This window comes from Rousettus aegyptiacus, unplaced genomic scaffold, assembly GCF_014176215.1.
Source record: "Rousettus aegyptiacus isolate mRouAeg1 unplaced genomic scaffold, mRouAeg1.p scaffold_m13_p_18, whole genome shotgun sequence".
Classification (NCBI taxonomy): Eukaryota; Metazoa; Chordata; class Mammalia; order Chiroptera; family Pteropodidae; genus Rousettus; species Rousettus aegyptiacus.
The window spans coordinates 4,652,198-4,674,433 of NW_023416293.1; the positions used below are offsets into that span (position 1 = coordinate 4,652,198).

Below are 22,236 nucleotides of genomic sequence, written 5' to 3' on the forward strand. Positions count from 1 at the left end.
ATCTTAGAGGATAGGGAAACATAAAGCAGGTTCAGCGTGAAGTTTGTGGGAGAGTGCTTGTGGCTTCGATTGCCACCAGCTACTAATACTACTCTAGAATTGCTTGAGGGCTTGGGCGTGACAGGATAAAAAGAAAGAAAAAAGATTTGAGCACTATGAATAAAAAGAAAGGGTAGAATATTCAACAATTGTCTAGACCGGCTGTTCTTTCCCATGGTCCAAAGTAACTCTCATTTATGCCCAAATGCTATTTAAAGCATTTTTATTGTTCAAATCAAATCTACACTAATGTTCTAGCACTAAATACACACAGTATTGTAGCTTTAGGATTATAATAATGTATCCGATATTCTTTCCCAGTCCTTAACAGCTTTATATCCATAATTGAGAAATAAGATTTCCATTTCAATTTTTTATGAAATAAAAAATATAATAATGATGCAGCAGATTATACTCTCTGCTTATAGGTAGAATTGTTTTAGAGTTCTCATTGAAAAATGATTTCTCAAGGATCACAGGAAATAAATTACCCACCAGGCTTTTCTAAAACCTGTATATGGCGTATTTTGAGTGATTACCTTTGTATTTCTAAAGAATTAAATATTGGTTCAAGATAAAGCCAAGTTCTTTGACAATTCATCGATTCCTCGAGAGTGTGAGAGAAGAGAGTCAAGTTTTGATCCCATTTATCCACAAGAGCCTACGATGATAAAAACATCCTATCAGAGAACGCTGAACAAAAGCTGACCACATGGTTTAATTCCTAATTACATAAGAATAGATGTGGAGCCTGATGTTTGTTCTAGAAATAATTGCAGGAACGCACAGGAATGGAGGTAGGATGAACCCTTACGAGCAATGGCACAGGAAATAAAAATGAAGCCTTCCACTGCTGCCGGCAGAAAGTCAAGGCAATGGTTTTGGCACGGGCACGGCCAGCACCGGGGGTATTTGCAGAAGCTGTGGCCCGGCCGGTAACAGTCATGGCTCATAGGGTCACATCTTTACGTTATCTGGATTTATCTCGTCCACCCAGGTTAAACTTTCTGACAGTTCCTCATGAACAGTTAATAACGTTTCCATAAAAATTACTCTCGGGTATTTGAACTACCAAATATTCCACCGCATTTCTATATGTGTTTCTATAACTCAAAAGCTTGCAGAATGAAAAAACTTAAAGTAAGTAATAGATAAAACTAGAGACAACGAAAACATTTTCCCTTTGCCACTGTACTTACCTTAATGGGCCCGATATAGGAAGATCCTTTCACTGTTGCCAGTATGATCTGAGACTCCTCCAGCTGAGCTAGAATGTCATCCAGAGATGAAATGATTAGGACAGAGGAAGTCTCCGTGTGGTGAGGAACTAAATGTAAAGGAGTCGTGTTCCAAAGTTCAATAATCTTAAAGAGCATTTTTTCAAGAGCGGTTTCTTTAGTTGCTGAGGTCGATATTTCATTTATTTGACTTTCATGCTGAAACATCTAAAATGAAAAAAATGATTATTTAATGTCTGATGGGGCCCATAATTCCTGATACATCCAAACTGGAAGATTTAAATGAACGCATTGAAGATGCGTCAGAGGTACGGCAGATCCGGTCCCGTTAGGCTGATGTCCTAACCGGAGACTTCACAGACGGACCTTCATGACTCAGCCCTTTATCGCTTTTACGCGTCCTAACTTTTTCATATTCGTCATGCTCGGTGAAAATTTCTAAACACGATGTTTATTTTCTCTGATTCTAGTCAGTGTACAGAATAGTTCAAAGCACCTTCTGGGTATATGCAGATATTATTTTCTTCATCTTTGTTTTCACTGCTCTAATGTTGACTGCTTACATACTTCATGACATGCTTTTACTTCCTATAATAATTCTTGGGACATAATCATCTGAGAGAATGTAACTCTCATGGACTCACCTCTTCCTGGCTTCCCGTTCTTTGCCATACACTTATCCGTAAGGATAAGTGTTTCTCACAATTCATTAGTGAAGTCTACATAGGTCTTCTTTCCATGTGTGCAGACTGCCCATTCCCATAGGACGCGATCCTAATATAATTTCTCCAGATTCACTCCCCATAATAGAGATACTCAGAGAGCGTCCCATCTCCACATCTTAGAATTAACCAGCTGGGCTGACAGTTTTTATCCCTGAAAGAAGAATCTACCACTGCTGCCATATGCATTTTCATGGGGCAAAAGAATGATACCTAATCCCTGAGTTTTGTTAATGCAGCTCAGGGGGGACTCTGAACAAATATGACTAGTTTTTGTCATCATCTTTCTTATGGGTCTGCCAAAGATGGGTGTGGCTTCAGTAAAATCAGTTGACAGTTTATGGTGCTAAGTAACAGCTTGGTCAAAGCCTTCACTTTGACACAGATTATTCAGCCTGAAGCAGATAAAGAACCATAGGATCATCAAGGTTCTATGCTGAAGAAAGAACTTGGTGCCTCATGCTGACATTCCGAACTTGCTAAGTACTAAATCCAGACACTGGTAACGTCTAAAGCAAAATTTCAACCAAGTGGACCTAGCCCTTTATCGTCAAAGTTGGGACTTGACCACCAAATGCTCAGGCCTCCCAAATGACTTGGTAATAATCTGGGAAGTTTCAGATGAAATCTGAAGGCCTGTAATAATTCTCTGCTTCTATGATAAAGCACATGGCTTTCTAAAGTGAAAATGATCAACCGTAAAGTAATTGTGTCCGTCTTATGCATGCTACTGACTTCTTCCTCTTTACTTTGTGACATGCTTTTCACATCACGAGCTTTTCAGGGCCTGCATAGCATCTTGGGCAGAATCATTATTATGTAACACCATAATTTATTCATTTGATAAGATCACAAACGAACCTATCACAGCCTGTTCTAGACAGTCTTGCATCATGACCACCATTTCTGGGTCAGCCCCAAGATGTACGTGTTTTAGTAAATGAAGGCTGACTTTCTGGGCCAGATCCTGTTCATCTAGGCACTTACATTATCTGGATGAGTTGTTGCTAAATTTCTACAGGATGATCAGATCATTCAGGAACTTTCAGAGCTCACTTTGGATGACCAGCTGATTGTCCGCTCATCTCCTCTGTCATAATGACTAACCTCGAGAAGAGGGGGCTCTTTTGACTCTATTTCAGAGGCCGAAGACCTTCACTTTTGTTAAGATGTTGAATTATTTTAATTTGGATCCTCCAAAAACCGTCTGTGACTTCCACTTTAAACTGTCTGTTCATTTGAGAAATGGAAGGATAGCTCACTGGAATCCTTTGAGATCATCGACCCAATGCAGACCACGAGCCGATCCCCTCTGGGCCTGTCGACCCTGATTTTTATTGCTTGCTGCGACACTTAGCCCATCAAATTTAATCCTTTACCTGACTTGCCTAGGAATGATTCCAATAACCTAAGACTTTGAAAATGAAAATATCATTGAAATTGTGCTAGATTTCCGAAATCCTGGTTTGAATAGACTTAGCTGTTGGCATCGACCTGTATGTTCTGAAATTATCTAGACATTTTGCTGAACTCACTTGTGGCACATAGATCAGTTAGGAGACTCTGGGCAAGATCCAGGAAAGCATGAGAGCGTTAGATGGATGAGGAGTCAAAGAATAATAAAGATTCAAAGATTATTTCATAATTTTTAGCTTAAAAAAAAACAGACAAAAACAGAGATGCCATTAACTGAGCTGGGGAAGAGAGAAGAGTAGGATTTGAGAAACGAAGAATGAGAAGTGCACTTTTGGACATTAATTTTGAGATATTTCTTAGACATACAAGTGGAGATATTGATTAGAAACTTAGATACAGGAGTTCAGGAGAAAGGTTGAGGTTAAGACTGGAGATAAAAAATAATCTAATTTTAAAAATCCATTACAGTTGTCTTTTAAAGTTCTTTTTAAATTCTTGTAATCTCCTCTCATTTCTTCATCACAAGAGATAATTCAGTAGAAAATTATAGGTATAAAATACTCTTATTAGACACTGTCAACACAGAAACATGAGGCATAAATGAAGCTTATTTTAAGCCAAGCACGAAAAAAGAAAAAATTTTTTAAATAACAGAAAAATTCTATTTTTAAAACAAAATCGACATGGCAAATCAAATAGTCTCTAATGATGTATTTAAAATATAGTATTGACTCATTGGTGTTATCCTAAGAAGCTCTTCATATATTCTCATTTTGTATAAAATGGAATATAGTTTGGATTTTTCTATTTCTATAAAATGTATTCTCTATAAGCAGCACTGTTAAATATAAAACGCTAATGTCATTTGCCACACATAAAAACCAGCATTGCTGTTCTCTAATCACCTAGATAATAATGGCGCAATAAATAGCTTAACCAATATGGCTGGCTAAACATAATTTCCTATCACCAGATACTCTATGAACGTCTCCCTTTTCTAATTCCTGTTCCTTATAGATTTATAGTTGCCCACTGAAAGTTGGCCCCACCGGCGTTTCAATCTATTTTTTTCAACGTATTTTTACTTACCTTGAGCTCTAGAAGATCCTCAACCGTACAGTTTTTATCCAGAGACACTGACTTTCCTATAATCTCCTGGAGAGCCTCCCAGTGCCTTGGCTTGAGACAGGGGTTGCCCAGAGCTATGATGATGGGCAGCTCTTGTTTAAAATCTGTCACTGATTGCCTAAGATGTGTTACCATGTTGTTTCTGGGTAAACCTGTAAATAGCAATGGGTCAGTAGGTTTACTGATGATAATAAGTCCATCATCTTTTTAAGCCAGGAAATAAAATTGCTACTTAATGTAATGCTGGCTGATCAGTTATTCGTCTGTGATATGGTTATATTTCTTATATAATTTGAAAACAAGCAAATTGAAGTATTTTTTTCTGGAGAGGAAATCATAGCTTGAAGTATAGCTGAGAGATAAGGGAGGAATTTAAAAAGCAAAAACATTCTCTTGCCAAGTGAAATAAAACGTTCCTTTTGGAAAGGATATGATCTTACAGAACTGCTCACACAGAAACGGAATCTCTGTGTTGAGAAGATTTCAAACTTGACAATTAGCAGAAAGGAAAGCTCTCAGAATGGCATTTTTAGCTGTTCCCCCACAGCCCAAAAGATGCTGCAGGCATACACCATGAGGATTTGGGTGGAGATCTTGCAGATGGGCCCATATCATCAAAACATCTCTAGCCTAAAAAGACCCAGAATCATGATGAAGTGTCTGGGGTTCTACCCCACTTTTAAAGGATACAAAAATTGTCATTAATTACTTAAGAAAAAATTTAGGGACAAAGTTTTCATCTCTTTCTTGCTTCAGGAAACGATCCTATCTATACTCCTGCACTGTTTCTCTAGCCATTAATGGTCAGCCCTTGAAATAGGTAAAGAAATCAGGTCAAGGACACTGGTCTCACTGGCCCAGAGGCCATTTAGAGTGTAATCCTTGGTGGAAAGACTTGAGAACGAAACTCTTACTACCTTTTTCTAGTACGAAGATTATGTTCATCCAGTTTGAAACGTTCCTCTGGACCAGGTCTATGTCAATACTGTGCAGAGTACGCTTCCGCCATTCCTGGAAGAGCGTCCCCCACTCCTCCTGCGCGTCCCACAACAATTTCCTCAAGGTTAAGTCATACTCAATGTCGGAGATCTCCGAAAGCACGATCTGTGTAATCTCCTCCACGTTAAAAGAATGCATGTGAGACTGTGTGTCATCAAAACAATCCTGATAGTCTGAATACGTTTTGACTTTGTTGGCTAAGCTCGCAGCTTCCTCCGAGAAAGTCTGGATCATTTCCATTGCTGCCGACACTCGCGTGCTAGCACATAGCAGAATGGGAGTTCTTATCTAAAAAACAAAAAACAAAAAACAGGAAGACGTTCTGAGAGATCGTGACATTCAGAACTCACACGTGGCTAGCGCCAGCATTTCGGCATGCGATCAACGCTTTCGTGAACGTTATTCGCAAACGTCATCTAAAAAAGATTGTCCTTAATTTATAATTACTTGTGTTAATTATGACTAATTTTAATTGTTTATTATTCCACAGATCTATAATTTATTGTGTGCCTTCTCTATCCCAGTCAGTGGTAACACATTATCTTACCTACTCAACCCATACAACAATCTTGAAAGATAGTTAATAACACTGATAACAATCATAAACACAGTATATTGTGTAAAGTGAACTGTATCTGTGATAATAGATAGGGCTTAATATGCAATCTGTAACAGTGATGCCTATATAATGGGTTATACAAATTTTCCTTCGGCTTCTCTCATAATCTCTCCTTAACATTGATTGTTTGTAAGTGAGCTATTTTGGGACAGGGTGTAAATACTTGGAAAGATAATCTTACTAGCTTAAATGGAGTCAAGGTTAGAGTTTTGCCAATCCCATCAGCAGTCTCTGAATGGAGACCGTCACAGAGATCAGGAGTATAAATTAATTTGAAGGGTAAACAGTTGAAGTTGGATGTTGGGTTAAATGTGCCCCCGCCCCCGAGTCTCCCAATGACCATACCTATGAACCCTGGACACGCAGCAGCTACTTCCAGAATCTGAAAATAAACAGTAGAAAGTAGACTGGAGAAGAAGATGGTAATGTAAAGTGTCACCAAATTAGGACTGAGTTTACTATATTTTTTTTCTTCTTCACTGGTATTCCTAGACCTAAGCTCAATGTACCAGAAACCTGGCAGTAAGTGTCAGGGAACACAAAAATGAGAGCTCCAGGAGAACCTCCAGGAGAATCTCCTTGTTCTGACTTGAGGAGCAGAAAAGGTTCTGACATTTTATTTGCTTGACCAAACTTTAGTCAGGCTCCTGAAACTTCTCCTGTGCACGTCCTTGTAAAATCTAGTTTCAGTAAGGATGCTGCTAACTCAAGTTTAACCAGACCCGCCCTCAATGTCTGATCGTCCTGGATACCTGATCAGGTCCCTACCATCCTGTGACATCCTGTACCACCCCGGCCTGTCCACAGAAGGATCTGATGAGGTCACTTTAAGCCAGAACCTTCCTTATGCCTGACGTTTCCCCTTAGTAATTTTCCATCCACCGACTTCCTTCCTGCTCCTTAGCTATAAATTTCCACTTGTCCGTGCTGTATTTAGAAGTTTGCCTGGTTTGATATTGAGCTCTCTCTTTCCTTACTGCAATAGTTCTGGATAAAAATCTGCTTTTACTGCTTTGACTACTGTCTAGCTCTGGTTTTCCTGACAGTTCTTAATGTTCAGAGTGTAGAAGTTCCCCTTTCTTCCTCCTTCCTTCCTCCCTCCCTCCCTCTTTCTCTCTCTTTCTCTTTTCTTTATCTCTTTCTTTTTGTCTTGTCACGCCCGAGCCCCCAAGCAATTCTAGGGTAGTATTAGTAGCTGGTGGCAATCAAAGCCACAAGCACTCTCCTGTAAACTTACTGTGACAGATCTCCACTTCGGGCAGTGTCCAAACTAACACACTTCACAAACATAAATGGGTGGGTGGGTGGGGGGGACTAGAAACTTTTGTATGTATGTGTGTAACTGTACATTTCTAGTAGTATTTTAAAGACTGCAATATAACATGTGCATCAGTTACTTTCCTAGGACTATATTTTTTATCTTCATTACATTCATTTGCGACAATAAAGATCAACTGTACAGATGGAGAAATTGAAAAAAGGATTCATTGACATGAATAACATTGTGCCTAATACAATTAGACACTCAAAATATATTGAATAAACTAATGATGACTCGTAATGGTGGCGAGGACAGAGGGGCGGTGAGAAGCAAGGTCCCTCGTGCGTGGCCTTTCCTTGCTGTGCGACCTTAGGCAGGGTATGTGACCCCTTTAAATCTCATGGGGTTGTTTTGCTTTTCATGCAGGTAAAAGGGTAAAGCCTTTGGCATAGTTACTGACACTTAGTAAAGGCTCAAGAAACGTTAGGTGTTCGCAGTTTGCTCCTCATGATAAGTAAGTGAAGTTGGAACTATCATTACCACCATTTGACCCAGACTAAGGAAGGTCAAGAAAGGCTTCTGGTTCTCTTAGTCCTCTCCACGCCAGGGGCCCCTTTGCTAGTCCGTTGAAACCTATGCAAAAAGTCACCAGCTTTGATGTCGTTTGCTGTCTACGGTTACTCACAAATGAAGAAATTGCTAAATTTCAGTTGGAGGTCAGCGAAAATGGACATGTAATTTTACTTCCTATTCAAGTGCACAAATCAACAAAACTCTGTTTGTGAATTAAGAATACATGGATTAAATTATTTACCTACGATCCCATACAAAGAAAATACCTATATGTTTAGGCTTACATGAGACTAATATCAAGCTGATTTTTAACGAAAAACAAAAACTTACCTTAGCCTTTAAATTACTAATGTCGACCCGTAGACTAGTGATATATGCTTCCAAATTGTCTCTGAATTTAATAATAGCAGCATCTTTATTTGTATCACTTAACTTCATAGCAGTTTTTAGTTGACCAAACTTGAGAAGAAGGATTTTATATATGGCAACTTGCTCTTCTGAAATATTGATCTGGTAATACCTTAAAACAGAATACAGTTGAGCAACTGTTGAATATTCTTTTTCTAATTCAGCTATTTTTGAGGAAACTGCACCCAAAAAAGTAAAATGTTCCAAAAATTCTTCTATTTCCGTAGGATCAGATTCCAGCTTTCGCAAGGATGAGTCTACAACCTGAAATCATTTACACATCAATTATAATCATATAATCATTTTTCACTATTTTAGAAGATGAATTATTCTTTTTAATTATCCCCAACTTAATTATAATTTCAGGGAAAAAATCATCTAGGCATTCTAAATCTTTTTAAAATACTGAGGTATTAATATGACCAAGTCCTTTCTATTATTGACCGAAGTAACTTGAATGTATCTTGCACATAAAAATGCTTCTAAGACATTAAAGAAGTACCATTATAAATAATTTTGTTTCTATGAAATAAATGTAATAATGATAACAAAAGTATGGATGAATGATGAACAGTGTATAACCATTACTGTCTTTTGAGCATTTACATGCTGGGTTCTTTATACATGATCTAGGTTCTTTATATACAAGATCTAGTTTCTTTATATACAAGATCTAGTTTCTTTATATACGTGATCTCAATTTGTTCCGATAGTATGTTTGCTAATAGTTATTTTCTGCATTTTGTACAGAAGGAAACTAACTCTCAGAGAGATTAATTAATCTCTAGCCTAAGACGAGAAATTTATTGAGTTACAGAGCTATGATTCAAACTCAAATCTGAATCCAAATCACATTCGTATCTATTACATGTATTCATTAGAGCATCCACACTTTTTATTATATGTGTATCATTCCATGAAATTTTCAAAAGAACTGTATTTCTATACTCAAATTATAATTTCATCATAATTTTTTTCCTGTTTCAATGACTCTTAAGGAATACTCGGTGCATAATTTTGAAATCCATGTCAGTTCAATTTTCAATTTCACATCCTTGAATTAATCGCCTGTATATGTCTCTAATTTTCAAACACTTTATTCTATTTGATTATAAAAGTAACAAATGCTCGTGCAAAAATGCAATACAAAAAAAAAGTTTATGAAATAGAAAATACCTATCATTCTATCACCTAGAAACAACCACTGTTAACCCATAAGAAATTTTACCATGATGTGAATGTGTGTGCGTGTGTGCATGTGAGTGTGCATGAACGAACACACTCTTGTCTACACATTTTTCACACAGGGCTTATATGAACAGGCTTGTGTTTGAATCCCAGCTCCAGTATTTATTAACTGTGAGAACCTAAGCAGACAGGTTTACTTGAATAAACCTGGTGTCCTCCTCTGTAGTTCTGAGGATTAAATAATTTAGTCATAGGCTTATAGGGGTGCCTGTCACATTTTATCAAAAATGAAACAGAAGACTGAGTAAACAAACACAATTATCTTGACTCTGACTGCAAATCCCAATTAAATTGCAGAAAAAAATAACTGTTAAATACAGATCCGATTTACAGCGAAACAGATAATTACAATTTTGTGAAAAAGGTGAAATACACACAACTTTTTTATGTCACTGGCAGTTCATTGATACCAAAACTGGATAAGGATGGTAAAAGAAAATCACAGATCAATTTTACTTACAAGCAGAAATGCAAAAATCTTAAAAATTATGTGTATGTATGCACATGTGCAAGCTGGCAAGCTAAATCTACCAATCTGGATGTGAGATTAACTTTAGAAAGTCAATTTATGTAATTACCCACATTAAAAGATTAAAACAACTGTATGATTATCTCAGTAGATATATAATAAGCATTTGATAAAATCACTTATTATAAAAGAATTCTATCACATTAGGAATTCTTTTCAAAATATGAGAATTTCCTTAACCATATTAAGAGAAGCTACCAAAAGTCTCAAAAATATAAAAACACACATGGGGGAATGCAGGAGCTAGGAAGAGGGTGACTAAACAGAACTTCCACAACAGAGCCCTAAAAATGTCGTAGCTCAGAAACAACTTTCTGAAAACTTAAAACTCTGATTCTCCTATCTTGCTCCCTTCTTGTGCTTCTTTTGTGATAACTGTATTGTTATTTCTTCAAGTTGGGATTTTTTTTTCTAAAGTGCCTAATCTACTAATCCCATGAAATGAAATTTCCACTGAAGATATTGTATTTTTCACCTTTTTAAGTTACATTTGGCTTTGTAAAATCTCTTCCATCTATTTGTCATGTTTGTATGTTTATTTGAATACTTGTACATAATTATATAAGCTGTTTTAAATGTCTTTGTCTGATAGTCTCCTTTTTTTTTTTTTTTTTTCATTTCTAGGACCGTTTTCATTGGCTTTTTGCCTCCTAGTTGAGAGGCATATTTTTTTTTGTTTCTAAGCATATTTAGTAATTTCTGATTGGAGGCCAGGCATCGTTAATGCTATGTTATATGTCTAATTTTTATTGCCTTTATTTAAAAAGTGCTATCCTTCATCTAGTGAGGTAGTTATCTGCAATTTGTGTGTGTGTGTGTGTGTGCGCGCGCACGCGCGCTTTGATCACTTTGAGGTGTAGTTTTAACCTTTGGAAGAGTATATTTACAATGGCCTTCCCTTCATTGGTCGGCTCCTTTCCTAAGGTGTAACCCTCCGGAGTCCCACTGAATAAATACCCCACGTCATCCCTGGACCCTCCACTCTGGCTGGTTGGAACTGGACTAGCGTGAGCTCTACAAACAGTGCTGCCTACAGCTCTTGGTGATGTTTGGCTCATCTCTGTGGGCTGTCACCCTGTGTCCATGCTCAGACATACTAGGTCACTAGCCGGTAGTTATGGGGCCCTCTGTGCGGATCTGTTTATGTTTTGTTTTATTTTGCATAGCTCCCTTCCTTCTATGATTCTGACTCTAAAAATACAAATGCGAGCCATCTCAACTCGGTGAGGCCACTGGGCTCCATTCTGGTTTCTCCTGCAGTTCCAAGATTGCCTCCAGGTAGAAGAAGTCCCTTATTTCATTTGCTTTCCTTATCTCCGGGATCACAGTCCTGCATTGATGGTTATTCAGCATCTAAAAGTATTTCTTTCATATATTTGGTTCAGTTTGCTAGTTTTTCATAGCAGGAAATTAAGTCTAGCCCTATTTCTCTACTGTGGCTGTATCACGGGTTTTGAACTCAAGCGGTTTCATATTGTCATTGGTGTTTGTAAACATTATACTGATTCATTTCTGCATAATTAAATCTTTTTAAAAGGGATGAAGTTGACCTTTTCTGGGAGTATGTAATATAAGTGTTACCCAATATTTTTTTAATAGAAGAGACACACTGCTATTTTAGTAATGATCTAAACTAAAAGTCCTATGCTCTCTCACTGAAAGCTTATGGTGATAGAGGGCAGGGGTGTGGAGTTAGATTGTCCAAAAATCTCATTTTCAAAGTTGAGAATTAGGAAATGACACCATCATAAATATCTCATTTTATTGGGGCAGTAAGTTAACAGATTTGGGAGGATGGACAAGTAGATGTGCTTGTTACATGGTAGTAACATATTTGGTCACAACGTCACCTGCTGTTTCTTGGGACTTAAATAATGTATTCACTGAAGCTGTAGCATTAGAGTAAATAGTAGAATATTTTTAGTATCATATTCTAGGTCCTTTTTGTCACTTTCAGTGAAATCCTATGAAAGATGATCTCATGCTACGATAAGTGAGGCAGAGACTGAGGGAAATAAAGTTCTGGTAAGAAAATTCTCTGCCTTTTGCAGAGAATTGAGGGCCCTTTAATTCAAAGACTTGTGGAGGTGGGAAAGCTGTGTCCGAACTCTGCAGTGGTGGCTTCGGAATGGCAGCCTTAGCAGGAGATAAGACTAGAGCCATTACCTTTAATAAAGAGCCTTCGCTGAAGGGGTTTCTGTGGGACAACAGGATTGGTAGAAAGCTCACCGCCAAAGACTAAAAAGGGTGTAACTTTTCCTCCCAAGTCTATGTTTGAATGGCATCAAATCAGTGACCACACGTTGAAAGCAGGTAGGGAAGTGCAAAGCACAGAGGTAGCCGCTAAATGTCAAGAATTCATAGGCTTAAAAATCATATCTAGACTCATGCATGGAATTAACCAGGAGTAAATACAAAATTATACTTTTAAGAATAAAGTCCAAGCCTAATCAATGACATTCCCTAAGGCATACTCAGGTCTCTAAACTCGTAACGACAGGTATTGCCTTGCTCTACCTGTTCAGGGTCCAATGAGCACACCTGCTCCAGCGTCAGGCTTAGATGAGGTCACGGAGAATAATCCACCCAGACGGTCGCTCTACAGGGCAAATCGCATCGTCATATCCCTGCTTAAAATCTTGCAACGATTCCAGATAGGAAAAGCAGGTGGAAAGTGACATGGGGCATATTTATAGACATGTGGGTCAGAGAAGGTTTCTTTGAGGCAGTGACACTTGATCAGACCTAAATGCTATGCATATTGGAACTTTCTGAAGATAATACTTACTATGTACGTTTTCTAAGTAGACATTTAAAATTATAACCTACTGATCTTAAAGATTCTCAAGCAACAGGAATTTTCAAAATACTTACTTCCAACAGATGTGTGTTCTTTTTTTCAATTATAGATCGCAAGAGGTCGTGGCTTATATGTATAATATTCTCAACGTATGGTAAGCATTCTGACTGATAATCGAGACTTAAAACCTTGAAAATACCAATGCGTTTCTCAATGACCATGTTAACGATATGTCTAAGGTAGTTTATAAATCTAGCCAGTATCATTTTAAACTGCGTCGATGTCAATTCTTCCACCAATGATATTTTCATACTCATGATTTTGGCCTTTTCTACCATAGTACAATATCTTAAAAACTTGTGGCTGTAATCAGTCACTAGGCCCATTTTATCACCAATAATAGTCAGGAGACTCACGATCTATAAATAAAAATGTAACAAAAAGTTAGTTAGAATTTTATGTTCAGGGTAAAAATAGTGTAGTCTAATATGCTAATAATTTTGTTAAAATATTTAAAATGATAGTTTTATGTGGCTAATTTCATTAAGAACAACCTCTACTAAATAAATACCTCGGAAACATAAGACTTGAGGAAATTTAGATCACTTTTTTAAAATCTGGCTTTTATGAAAAGGTTTACAAGGCTATTTAACTATATAATTAGCATGTTATTTTTCGCCATGTACTAGAGATACCAATTGGTGATTTCTTGTTTTTCACTCTGTTTTACTTTATATATTCCACGCCCTAAAGAAGGTCAATTCCACACACTATCCAAAGGAGACACAGCTATCCGTCCGAGCTAAGACAATTACATTCTCTTGTATATTGGAACTAAAATACCCAGTTAGATAGTAATGGGAAAAGCCAGGGCCATGGCGCTTCAACATATCGGCAAGGCAATATTATGAGGGAATCATAAAAAAGAAAGCTCATTTTCGTAGTAAAAGTCAGGGGAAAAAAAAACACGGAAATGAAATATCATGAAGAAGACAAATGGGGGGGATAAGGTGAGATTCTAATTTTTCATTAAACCCCTTTCATCTAAGAATGTCAGTGCGTTTCTGCTTCTTAAACCAAATATCCCCTAAGAAAAACGGTTTTTACACTTACTTTATTTTGGTAGGCAGGATCCATTTCAAAAAGGATCTGACAATCTGGCCATGTGGCGTGCTTCTTATAGTCTTTCATATGTCCTTTCTTATCAGGCATATTCATAATTAAAACCAAATCGGTAAAGATGGACAGGCGGGGATCTTTGTAAAGGGGAATGATTTTGGCTAAAATATATAAGTAAAAAGTTAGTAATTTCAGAAGTCCCACTAAAAGCAACACCTTAAAATTACCCATGACATCAAGAACTACTAAAAACTGAGGATGATTTATTGTGGGAGCTAGATAACATTTTATTCTGATAAATGGAATTTAAAGACAAGTGTAAACATTTGGATTTAATATTATGAAAACAAAAGATATCACTCATAGGTAACTAGGTGGTGGCGGAATGAGGTGTGATTAAAATAGAAACAGAGAATAGGTCATTAAGTTAACAATATTTCACATATGCTATGTGAAGAGCATTATACCATGTGAGGACATTAAAGACACAGCCTCTACTATCAATGAGTTCACAATCTAGCTGCAAAATTGGATGTCCACAAGCAAAAACTAAAAAAAAAAGAAAACAAACAAAAAACATTCTGACCTATACTTTATGCATTATAAAGCATAAACTCAAGATGAATCACATACCCAAATATAAAACACACATCTATAAATCTAGGAGAAAATACAGGAAAAATCTGTGTGAACTTAAGTGAGACAGAATTAGATACAAAACTAAAAGCATAATCTACAAAAGAAAAAAAAATAAGCTATATTTTATCAAAATTAAGTACTTTAGCTCTGTGAAAAAGAATGGAAAGATAAAGCACAGGCTGGGAGAAAATGTTTGCAAATCTTATTATCTGATAAGGAACGTGTATCCAGAGTACATATAAAGACCTCTCATAACTCAACAGTAAGTATAGTGAGGAAAGACTGGATTCCTGAGGCCTGCAGAAAGACATCACATAATGCACTGGATACCAGCTGAGACCAGAAAGAGTGTCCTCGGAATTCAGTAAACTGTCCTGATAAGACTAGAGAATGCTTCGACAATTAGGGAGCTGCAGAGGACCGCACTTAGATTGTGGAGAAAAGATAAATTTATTGATCAGGCTAGTAATTACCATGTAATTTCAGCCTGTGCACATGCAGCCGGAAAAGAATAAATAAAAATCTACTTGAGGTGGAAATAATATCTTTGTTTTACTGTGTCATATAAAATATTGCTTATTTAAGTCCTATAAAATTCTGTGGAAATTATTGAAAGAAATCTAGGCCTTCACTATTTTCCTGATTCCCATCTTTGTATAATCTCCTAATATATCGTAATGTCTGCCACATCCCTGGGTAAAAGCATCAAATGCCTAAATTTAAGTAAACATTGCCAAAGAAGACAATGTATCTAATGAAACCTTTAAAATACTTACTTATACATTTTTCAATATCAGTCACCATTTTTTGAATTTTTATTGAAAACTCCAATCTGTTGGGAGCAATAAAGAGATTTGTAGGAAATTCTACAAATCTAAGAGAGAAAACAATAAAAGCACATTTCAGAAGAATGAAGTAACTAACATATAAAATTACTTGAAATTTCAAAAACGTTTACTACTTACTCATCATGCGCGTATGTATTCTTAAACTCATTCGTCATTTCTATGTCTATTAGAATCCATCGAAAGAAAGAGAGAATAAAAAAATTGATTTTTAAACCGCTAAATGGCAACTTGGTGTGTGTCAGAGCTTTCCAAATAGCCTAAGAATAAACTGGAAAGGTCGTTTGAAAGAGTATTCAAGCAGTACACCCCATCCCCAGATTTTGATTAAGGAGGTCTCAGATGGAATCCAAGGGTCTGCATTTTTAACAAGCATCCCAAGAATGGATCCTCAGGTTCCCTCAGTTAGAAATGGTACTAGTACTGAGATAAAAACAAACAATGGCGTTCTTGCCCACAGGCACTGCGAGGGGTCTGTAAGCTGATGCTCGCCTTGAGCCTTCTTCCTTCAACACTCATAAAAATCATAACCCACTAACCGATAATACGGAAACTACTACATTTTCTCGCACTTGTTTGTTGTGTGGCTGTTAGGACACTTCCCTTCACTCTTTATCGTCTCATTCGTCTTACCTGAAAAAATTTTTTCAAGGTTGAAACTAAATTTTTTGGGTTTCATGATCGGAAGTTCTTCACTTGACTGTTTCATGACAAAATTGACTTCATTCATCGACATTTCGTCGTCTTCACAGGTCACAGATTGTTCGGAGCACTTGTCAAGCTCAGAAAGATTCTCTGTAGAATTTTCTGAAGAATCACTCTCAGCAGGAATTCTCAAGTGTAGATTTACTTCAAATATTGGTGCATATGTTTTTCTCAAATCCTTATTCACTTTAATACTATTCAGAATCTAATTTAACAGATATGTTAGAGTTCCAGCGACAATGTATTAACTAAAAGAATACTTTTTAAAATTTAGGATAATACAGACTTAAATTTTAAATGACAAATAATAACTTCGGTATAACTGAATAACATTGTTATTACCATATAACTGGTCTATGCATGTTAAAAATAAGTAAATTAATATAAAATAGATGATATATTAAAACACAGTAGTCTTCTCCCCAAAAAACTGTGTAAATTGAAGGCAGAGTAGCCACATATTAATTATTTTAGAACTTATTAAAACTATACATTCTATCCTAAGAAATTTTGAGTTAAAAAGTCAGGAATCTGAATCATTTCAAAGCTGAACATGTGACTCTACTGTGTACTCAGATTTAAAAGACTTACAAATTGGGAATATATTTCAAATTCATGACGATAAGTCTTAGCTCTTCGCCTTAACCTGTAGTAGTGTAGTCATCCCTATGGAAGAATATCTAGCATTTTAGGTATAAATATCTCATTTAAACAATGTCATTGCTCTTAGGCTCTGTCTAGGCATGGGTTCTGAACTTACTGACCCCTTGCACCCCATACGTAATCTGTCGTGCTTGCGATATCTAGTGTTTCTGAGTGTGGTCATCCGAACCACCTGCTGGAAGGCCAACCATTAGTGCTAGCATTGACAAAGCATTTTGGGAAGGAAGTTAACAGCATAAACAAAAAGCCATTAGCACCCTATTAAGCTGCTGAGGAGAGAGCTTTATAGAAATACACATATAAGAAAGTAAAAATTATCTAGAGTCCCACCACCCACAGATAACCGTTGTTATTTTGTTGCACGTTTCCAGACTTCCAATCAGGTAAATGTGCATGTTTACCACTACTTAAGACATGTGGACATTTTCTGCTGTTACCAAACCTACCTAAAATATTTAAAAATATGTATCTGTAAAGTACATATGAGACAGTGCACTCTCATAAAAATGCTGCTTTTGCCGAATAGGACAAGCATCTACCATACAGAGTTTAATCCCAAGAAAATAACGCCAGGTGGGGAGAGAGAGGTAGACTTCTTCACGGCAAGAAAATAGTTCCTATTTCAGTAATTTTCGCATTTGGCTCTTGCCATTTTTAAGTTAAAATGACATGCACTCCAGAAAGGAGCGAAGAGAGTTGGACGTATACAGGAGCGGGGCTTGAAGGGGTGGCTGCTACTCTAGGTAGAGTGACCCGCCCCGACCATCGCACGGACAGCAGCATGCCGCCTCGCTCGGCGGCCCCTCATCCTCCCTGTTTTCCGTCGCGGTGCTCATCACTTCATGCCCTGTCTCCCTCGGCAGGCTACAAGCTGCAGCGGGTCTGTTCTGCCTGCTGCTGCATTTCAGCGCCTGATTCAGTTCCTGGTACGTAGGAAGCACTGAGCGGTCCAGGAACGAATGGACCAAATGAGATCAATGTGATCATAGCTTTCTACAGGGAGCAGGTGTGTGTATTTGTTTGGGGCAGGAAATTGTATTATTCATACATCCTATTTTGAATTCTAAAGCTTATTCATTTTTACTTATCATTTACTTATTTGTCATTCATTCATTAGTTAAAAATCTATGTTTATATTTTTCAAAGACCAGTTTACCTCATTAATATCAGCTTCTGTTTTTACTTCTGACTTTAGAACAGAAGTAGGACGTAAGTGTGAATAAACGGGTTCTTCACATTCATTTGTTGTCTTTCCAGAGATGTCCTTGTATATTCTAGATTAAGAAATGGGAAGAAAAAAAAGTATTTTTAAACTCTTATATCTCATTAATGTCCAGAATGCATAAATAAATGACATTGATCCAAAGAAGATATACGTATGGCCAATAAGTACATGAAAAGATGCTTAGCATCATCCATCATTAGGGGAACACAAATCAAGACCTCAAGGAGGTATCACTTCACGCCAGTTAGTACGCATGGTATTTTTTTTTAAAAGGAAAATAATAGTGTTGGTGAGGTAGAAACCTGGTCCTTTGATGGTAAAAATTAAAACGGAACAGCTACTGTGGATGACAGGAGGAAGTTCCTCAAGAAGTTAAATGTGGGATCAGCACGTGGTCCAGCAAATCCACCTCTGGGTACATAAACAACTGAATTAAAAGCAGGAACTCGAACAGATATTTGCACATCTATGTTCATGCACCATTTTCCACAATAGCCCAAATGTTAAAACAACCCAAATATCCATCAATGGATAAATGGATAAACAAAATGTGGTGTATACATACAATGGGATATTATGCGGCCTTAAAAAGGGAAGAAACTGATACATGCTACAAACCTTGAAAACATCATGCTCAACGGAATAAGCAAAAGACAACTATTGTATGATCTGCTTATATGAGGTACTTAGAATAGGTAAGTTCACAGAGACAGAAAGTATAAGAGAGGTTACGAGGGCCTGGTGGGGCTGTGCACAGAGTGTGAGGAGTTACTGTTTAATCCATAAAGTTTCAGTTTGGGATGATGCAAAAGTCCTGAAAATGGATATACTGATGGTTGCATAATGCCGAATGTACTTAATGCCACTGAAGTCCACACTTAAAAATGATATGATTATAATGGTTTTATATCATTTATATTTATTATTATGAAAAATTCCTATATCTCATTTAAAGAGGACGGGGAGTTAAAAATATTCTATAAGCCTCAATGGGAGTAGGGGAGAAATAGAAAAAGGGAACATTTTATAGAAAAGTAAATATTTACAAATATATATACTAATAGGGACATAGAATTTTAATCGTAATTATTAGGAAGATGGAGAAGTCATAAACACACCGAAATGCATAGAGTACTCTAAATCTCGAGGTGAATGGGGACATTGGGAATTAAGAGATATTTGACTGAAATCAGCAAAAGTAGGAAAACTGGAAAAGGGAAGAAGTAAAAAGTCAAATAAATAATGAGATAAATAAAATGAAAGAAATGAAATTGAAGACCATCAGTCACATTCACTAAATGTGAATAGGTTCAATTATCCTACACTCTTTGTATTGTCTCCTGCTCAGACTCTGCTACTTTTAATAAAAAAAAAAAAATTTTGTAAAAAAAAAAAAGGCAGAAACGATCAGATTGGGTTTAAAAACAAAATCAAGCCACAATAAGATAAGATTCGTATTTGAATGTGAGACGAAAAAGTAAGGTTAAAAAATAAAGTTATTGGGAGTTTCGGGCAGCAAAAGAATAGCACGAAATCATTTTTTTAAATTGATGTACAACTGACATTTGACATTAGTTTCAGATGTATAGTATGATTCAATATTTGTATACATTGTGAAATGATCAACGCGACAAGTCTAGTTACCATTCATCACCATGCAAAGTTACAGTTTTTCCCCTTGGGATGAGATCTTTTAAGATTTACTCTCTTAGCAACTTTCAAACATGAAACACGATATTATCGACTACAGTCACCGTACTGCACGTCATATCCCCAAGACATATATTTCATAACCGGAAGTTTGTTTTCTCTGACCCCTTCACCCATTGTGCCCATTCTCCGACCCAGGTTCCCTCTGGGAACCAACAGCGTGTTCTCTGTATCTATGAGTTTTGATTTTTAGATTCTACATATGAGATCATACGATATTTATCTTTCTCTGTCTAACAAGATCAACCCATAGTGTCACAGATGGCAAGATTTCATTCTTTTCATGACTGAGTAGTATTCCATTGTGTGTGTGTGTGCGCGCGCGCATGTACATATCCTTGTGGGTATATCTCGCCTCTATATCTATTCATCCACTGATGGACACTTAGGTTGTTTCTATATCTTAGCTATTGTAAATAATGCTGTAATTGGCATAGGGATGCATATATCTTTTCAAATTAGTGTTTTGATTTTCTTCAGATAAATTCATAGAAGTGGAATTTCTGGATCATATAGTAGTTCTATTTTTAATAGTTTCAGGAACTTCCGAAATGTTTTCCGTAGCGGCTGCACAAATCTGCATTCCCACCAACAGTACACGAGGGTTCTCTTTCCTCCACATCCTCGCCAACACTTGTTATTTCTTATCTTTTTGAAAAAGCCATTCTAACAGATGTGAGGTAGTATCTCATTGTGCTTTTGATTTGCATTTCCCTGACGATTAGTGATTCTGAGCATCTAAGTACCTGTCGGCCATTTGTATAACTTATTTGGAAAAATGTCTAGTCAGATCTTCTGCCAATTTTTTAATTGGCTTTTTTTTTTTTTTTGCTATTGAGTTGTATGAGTTCTTTATATATTTTGGAAGTCAACTCCTTACTAAATATATAATTAGCAACTGTCTCCTCCCATTGGTGGGGTGCCTTGTCATTTTGGTGATGGCTCCCTTTGTCGGGCAGTATTCTGATGTAGTCCAGCTTGTTTCTTTCTGCTTTTGTTGCCTTTGCTTTTTGGAGTCAGATCCAAAAAATCAGTGCCCAGACCTATATGTCAAGGAGCTTACTGCCTATGTTTCCTTTCAAGAAATGGTGTTGGGAAAATTGAATATCAATATGCGAAAGGATAAACTTAAACCACTATCTCACACAATATACAAAAACCATCACAAAATACATCAAAGATCTAAAAGCAAGAGCTCAAATTGTAAAACGTTATAAGAAAACATAGGTATAAATCTTCATGACCCTGAATTAGGCAATGATTTCTTAAAATTTAAACCTACAACGCCATTGAAAGAAGGAAGGAAGGAAGGAAGGAAGGAAGGAAGGAAGGAAGGAAGGAAGGAAGGAAGGAAGGAAAGAAAGAAAGAAAGAAAGAAAGAAAGAAAGAAAGAAAGAAAGAAAGAAAGAAAGAAAGAAAGAAAGAAATTGGGCTTCTTCAAAATTACTTTTATGACCCAAAGAATACTTTCAAGAAGGTGGAATTAGAACCCAACTGGTCTGACCCCACAAAAAGATGTACTTGAACCACTACCCATATATTCCCCCTATAACATAAAAAAGTGTATACAAGACATGTTGTATTTTTTAAATGAGCTATAAATAGTATACCATGATGATAAAAACAGGAAAAGATACAGAAAAAGGCTAGAAGAAATTACACCAAAATAATAAGAAACTGTATTTAAGTGATGGAATTAGGGTGATTTTTGTTTTGCAAATTTTTTAGAATATAATGAATTAACTATAATAATATATTTTTAAAATTATGTTCAGAATTCAAGACTTTTCCTAAACACACATACACAGTTTTAGAAGAAATAAAATGATAATGTGCTATCACTAAATAGTTGTATTCTTACAGGTTAGAGGCCCAGCACTGATTAAAATCAGTTGAGACCTTAGATAAATGATTTAAGCTCTGTGGATTCATAATAAACTAGAAGAAAATAATATATCTTCAAAATTTTATGAATTGACATATCTTTAACTCTAGTTATGAGACTGAAACTAGTTTGGACATACAGTATTCCACAATTTCAATTTACATTCCATGTTTCACAAATAATAGACCCAGTTGTGAAAATAAGAAAAATATTTTCAAAACACTAATATTTAAATTAGAAGTTGGAAATATTTTATACTCAATAGGTCTTACTATGGAATTGACTCAAATTCCAATTGAATTTTGTGGTGCCTTTAAGAATCTCTCTTGTCTTTTTACGAACTAGCTCTGAACTTTGAAGAGTACAGTATACCTATACAGAGAATTGCCGGATTTAGCAAATAAAAGTATAGAACACCCAGTTAAATTTGAATTTCAAACAAATAATAAATTTCAGTATAGGTAA

General features: G+C 36.4%; 1 protein-coding gene across 1 annotated transcript in view; it reads right to left on the reverse strand.

The window, feature by feature from the left end:
• DNAH14 (dynein axonemal heavy chain 14) overlaps positions 1 to 22,236 on the reverse strand; it is a 193,830-nt gene that overhangs the window by 117,894 nt on the left and 53,700 nt on the right. The window contains exons 13-23 of the mRNA XM_036235400.1: positions 18,108 to 18,225; positions 16,217 to 16,493; positions 15,704 to 15,749; positions 15,515 to 15,612; positions 14,094 to 14,260; positions 13,055 to 13,399; positions 8,326 to 8,667; positions 5,461 to 5,830; positions 4,505 to 4,695; positions 1,239 to 1,484; positions 579 to 700 (exon numbers count right to left, since the gene is read on the reverse strand). Of these exons, the coding sequence (XP_036091293.1) occupies positions 579 to 700; positions 1,239 to 1,484; positions 4,505 to 4,695; positions 5,461 to 5,830; positions 8,326 to 8,667; positions 13,055 to 13,399; positions 14,094 to 14,260; positions 15,515 to 15,612; positions 15,704 to 15,749; positions 16,217 to 16,493; positions 18,108 to 18,225 (2,322 nt within the window). The remainder of the gene's footprint in view (positions 1 to 578; positions 701 to 1,238; positions 1,485 to 4,504; positions 4,696 to 5,460; positions 5,831 to 8,325; positions 8,668 to 13,054; positions 13,400 to 14,093; positions 14,261 to 15,514; positions 15,613 to 15,703; positions 15,750 to 16,216; positions 16,494 to 18,107; positions 18,226 to 22,236) is intronic.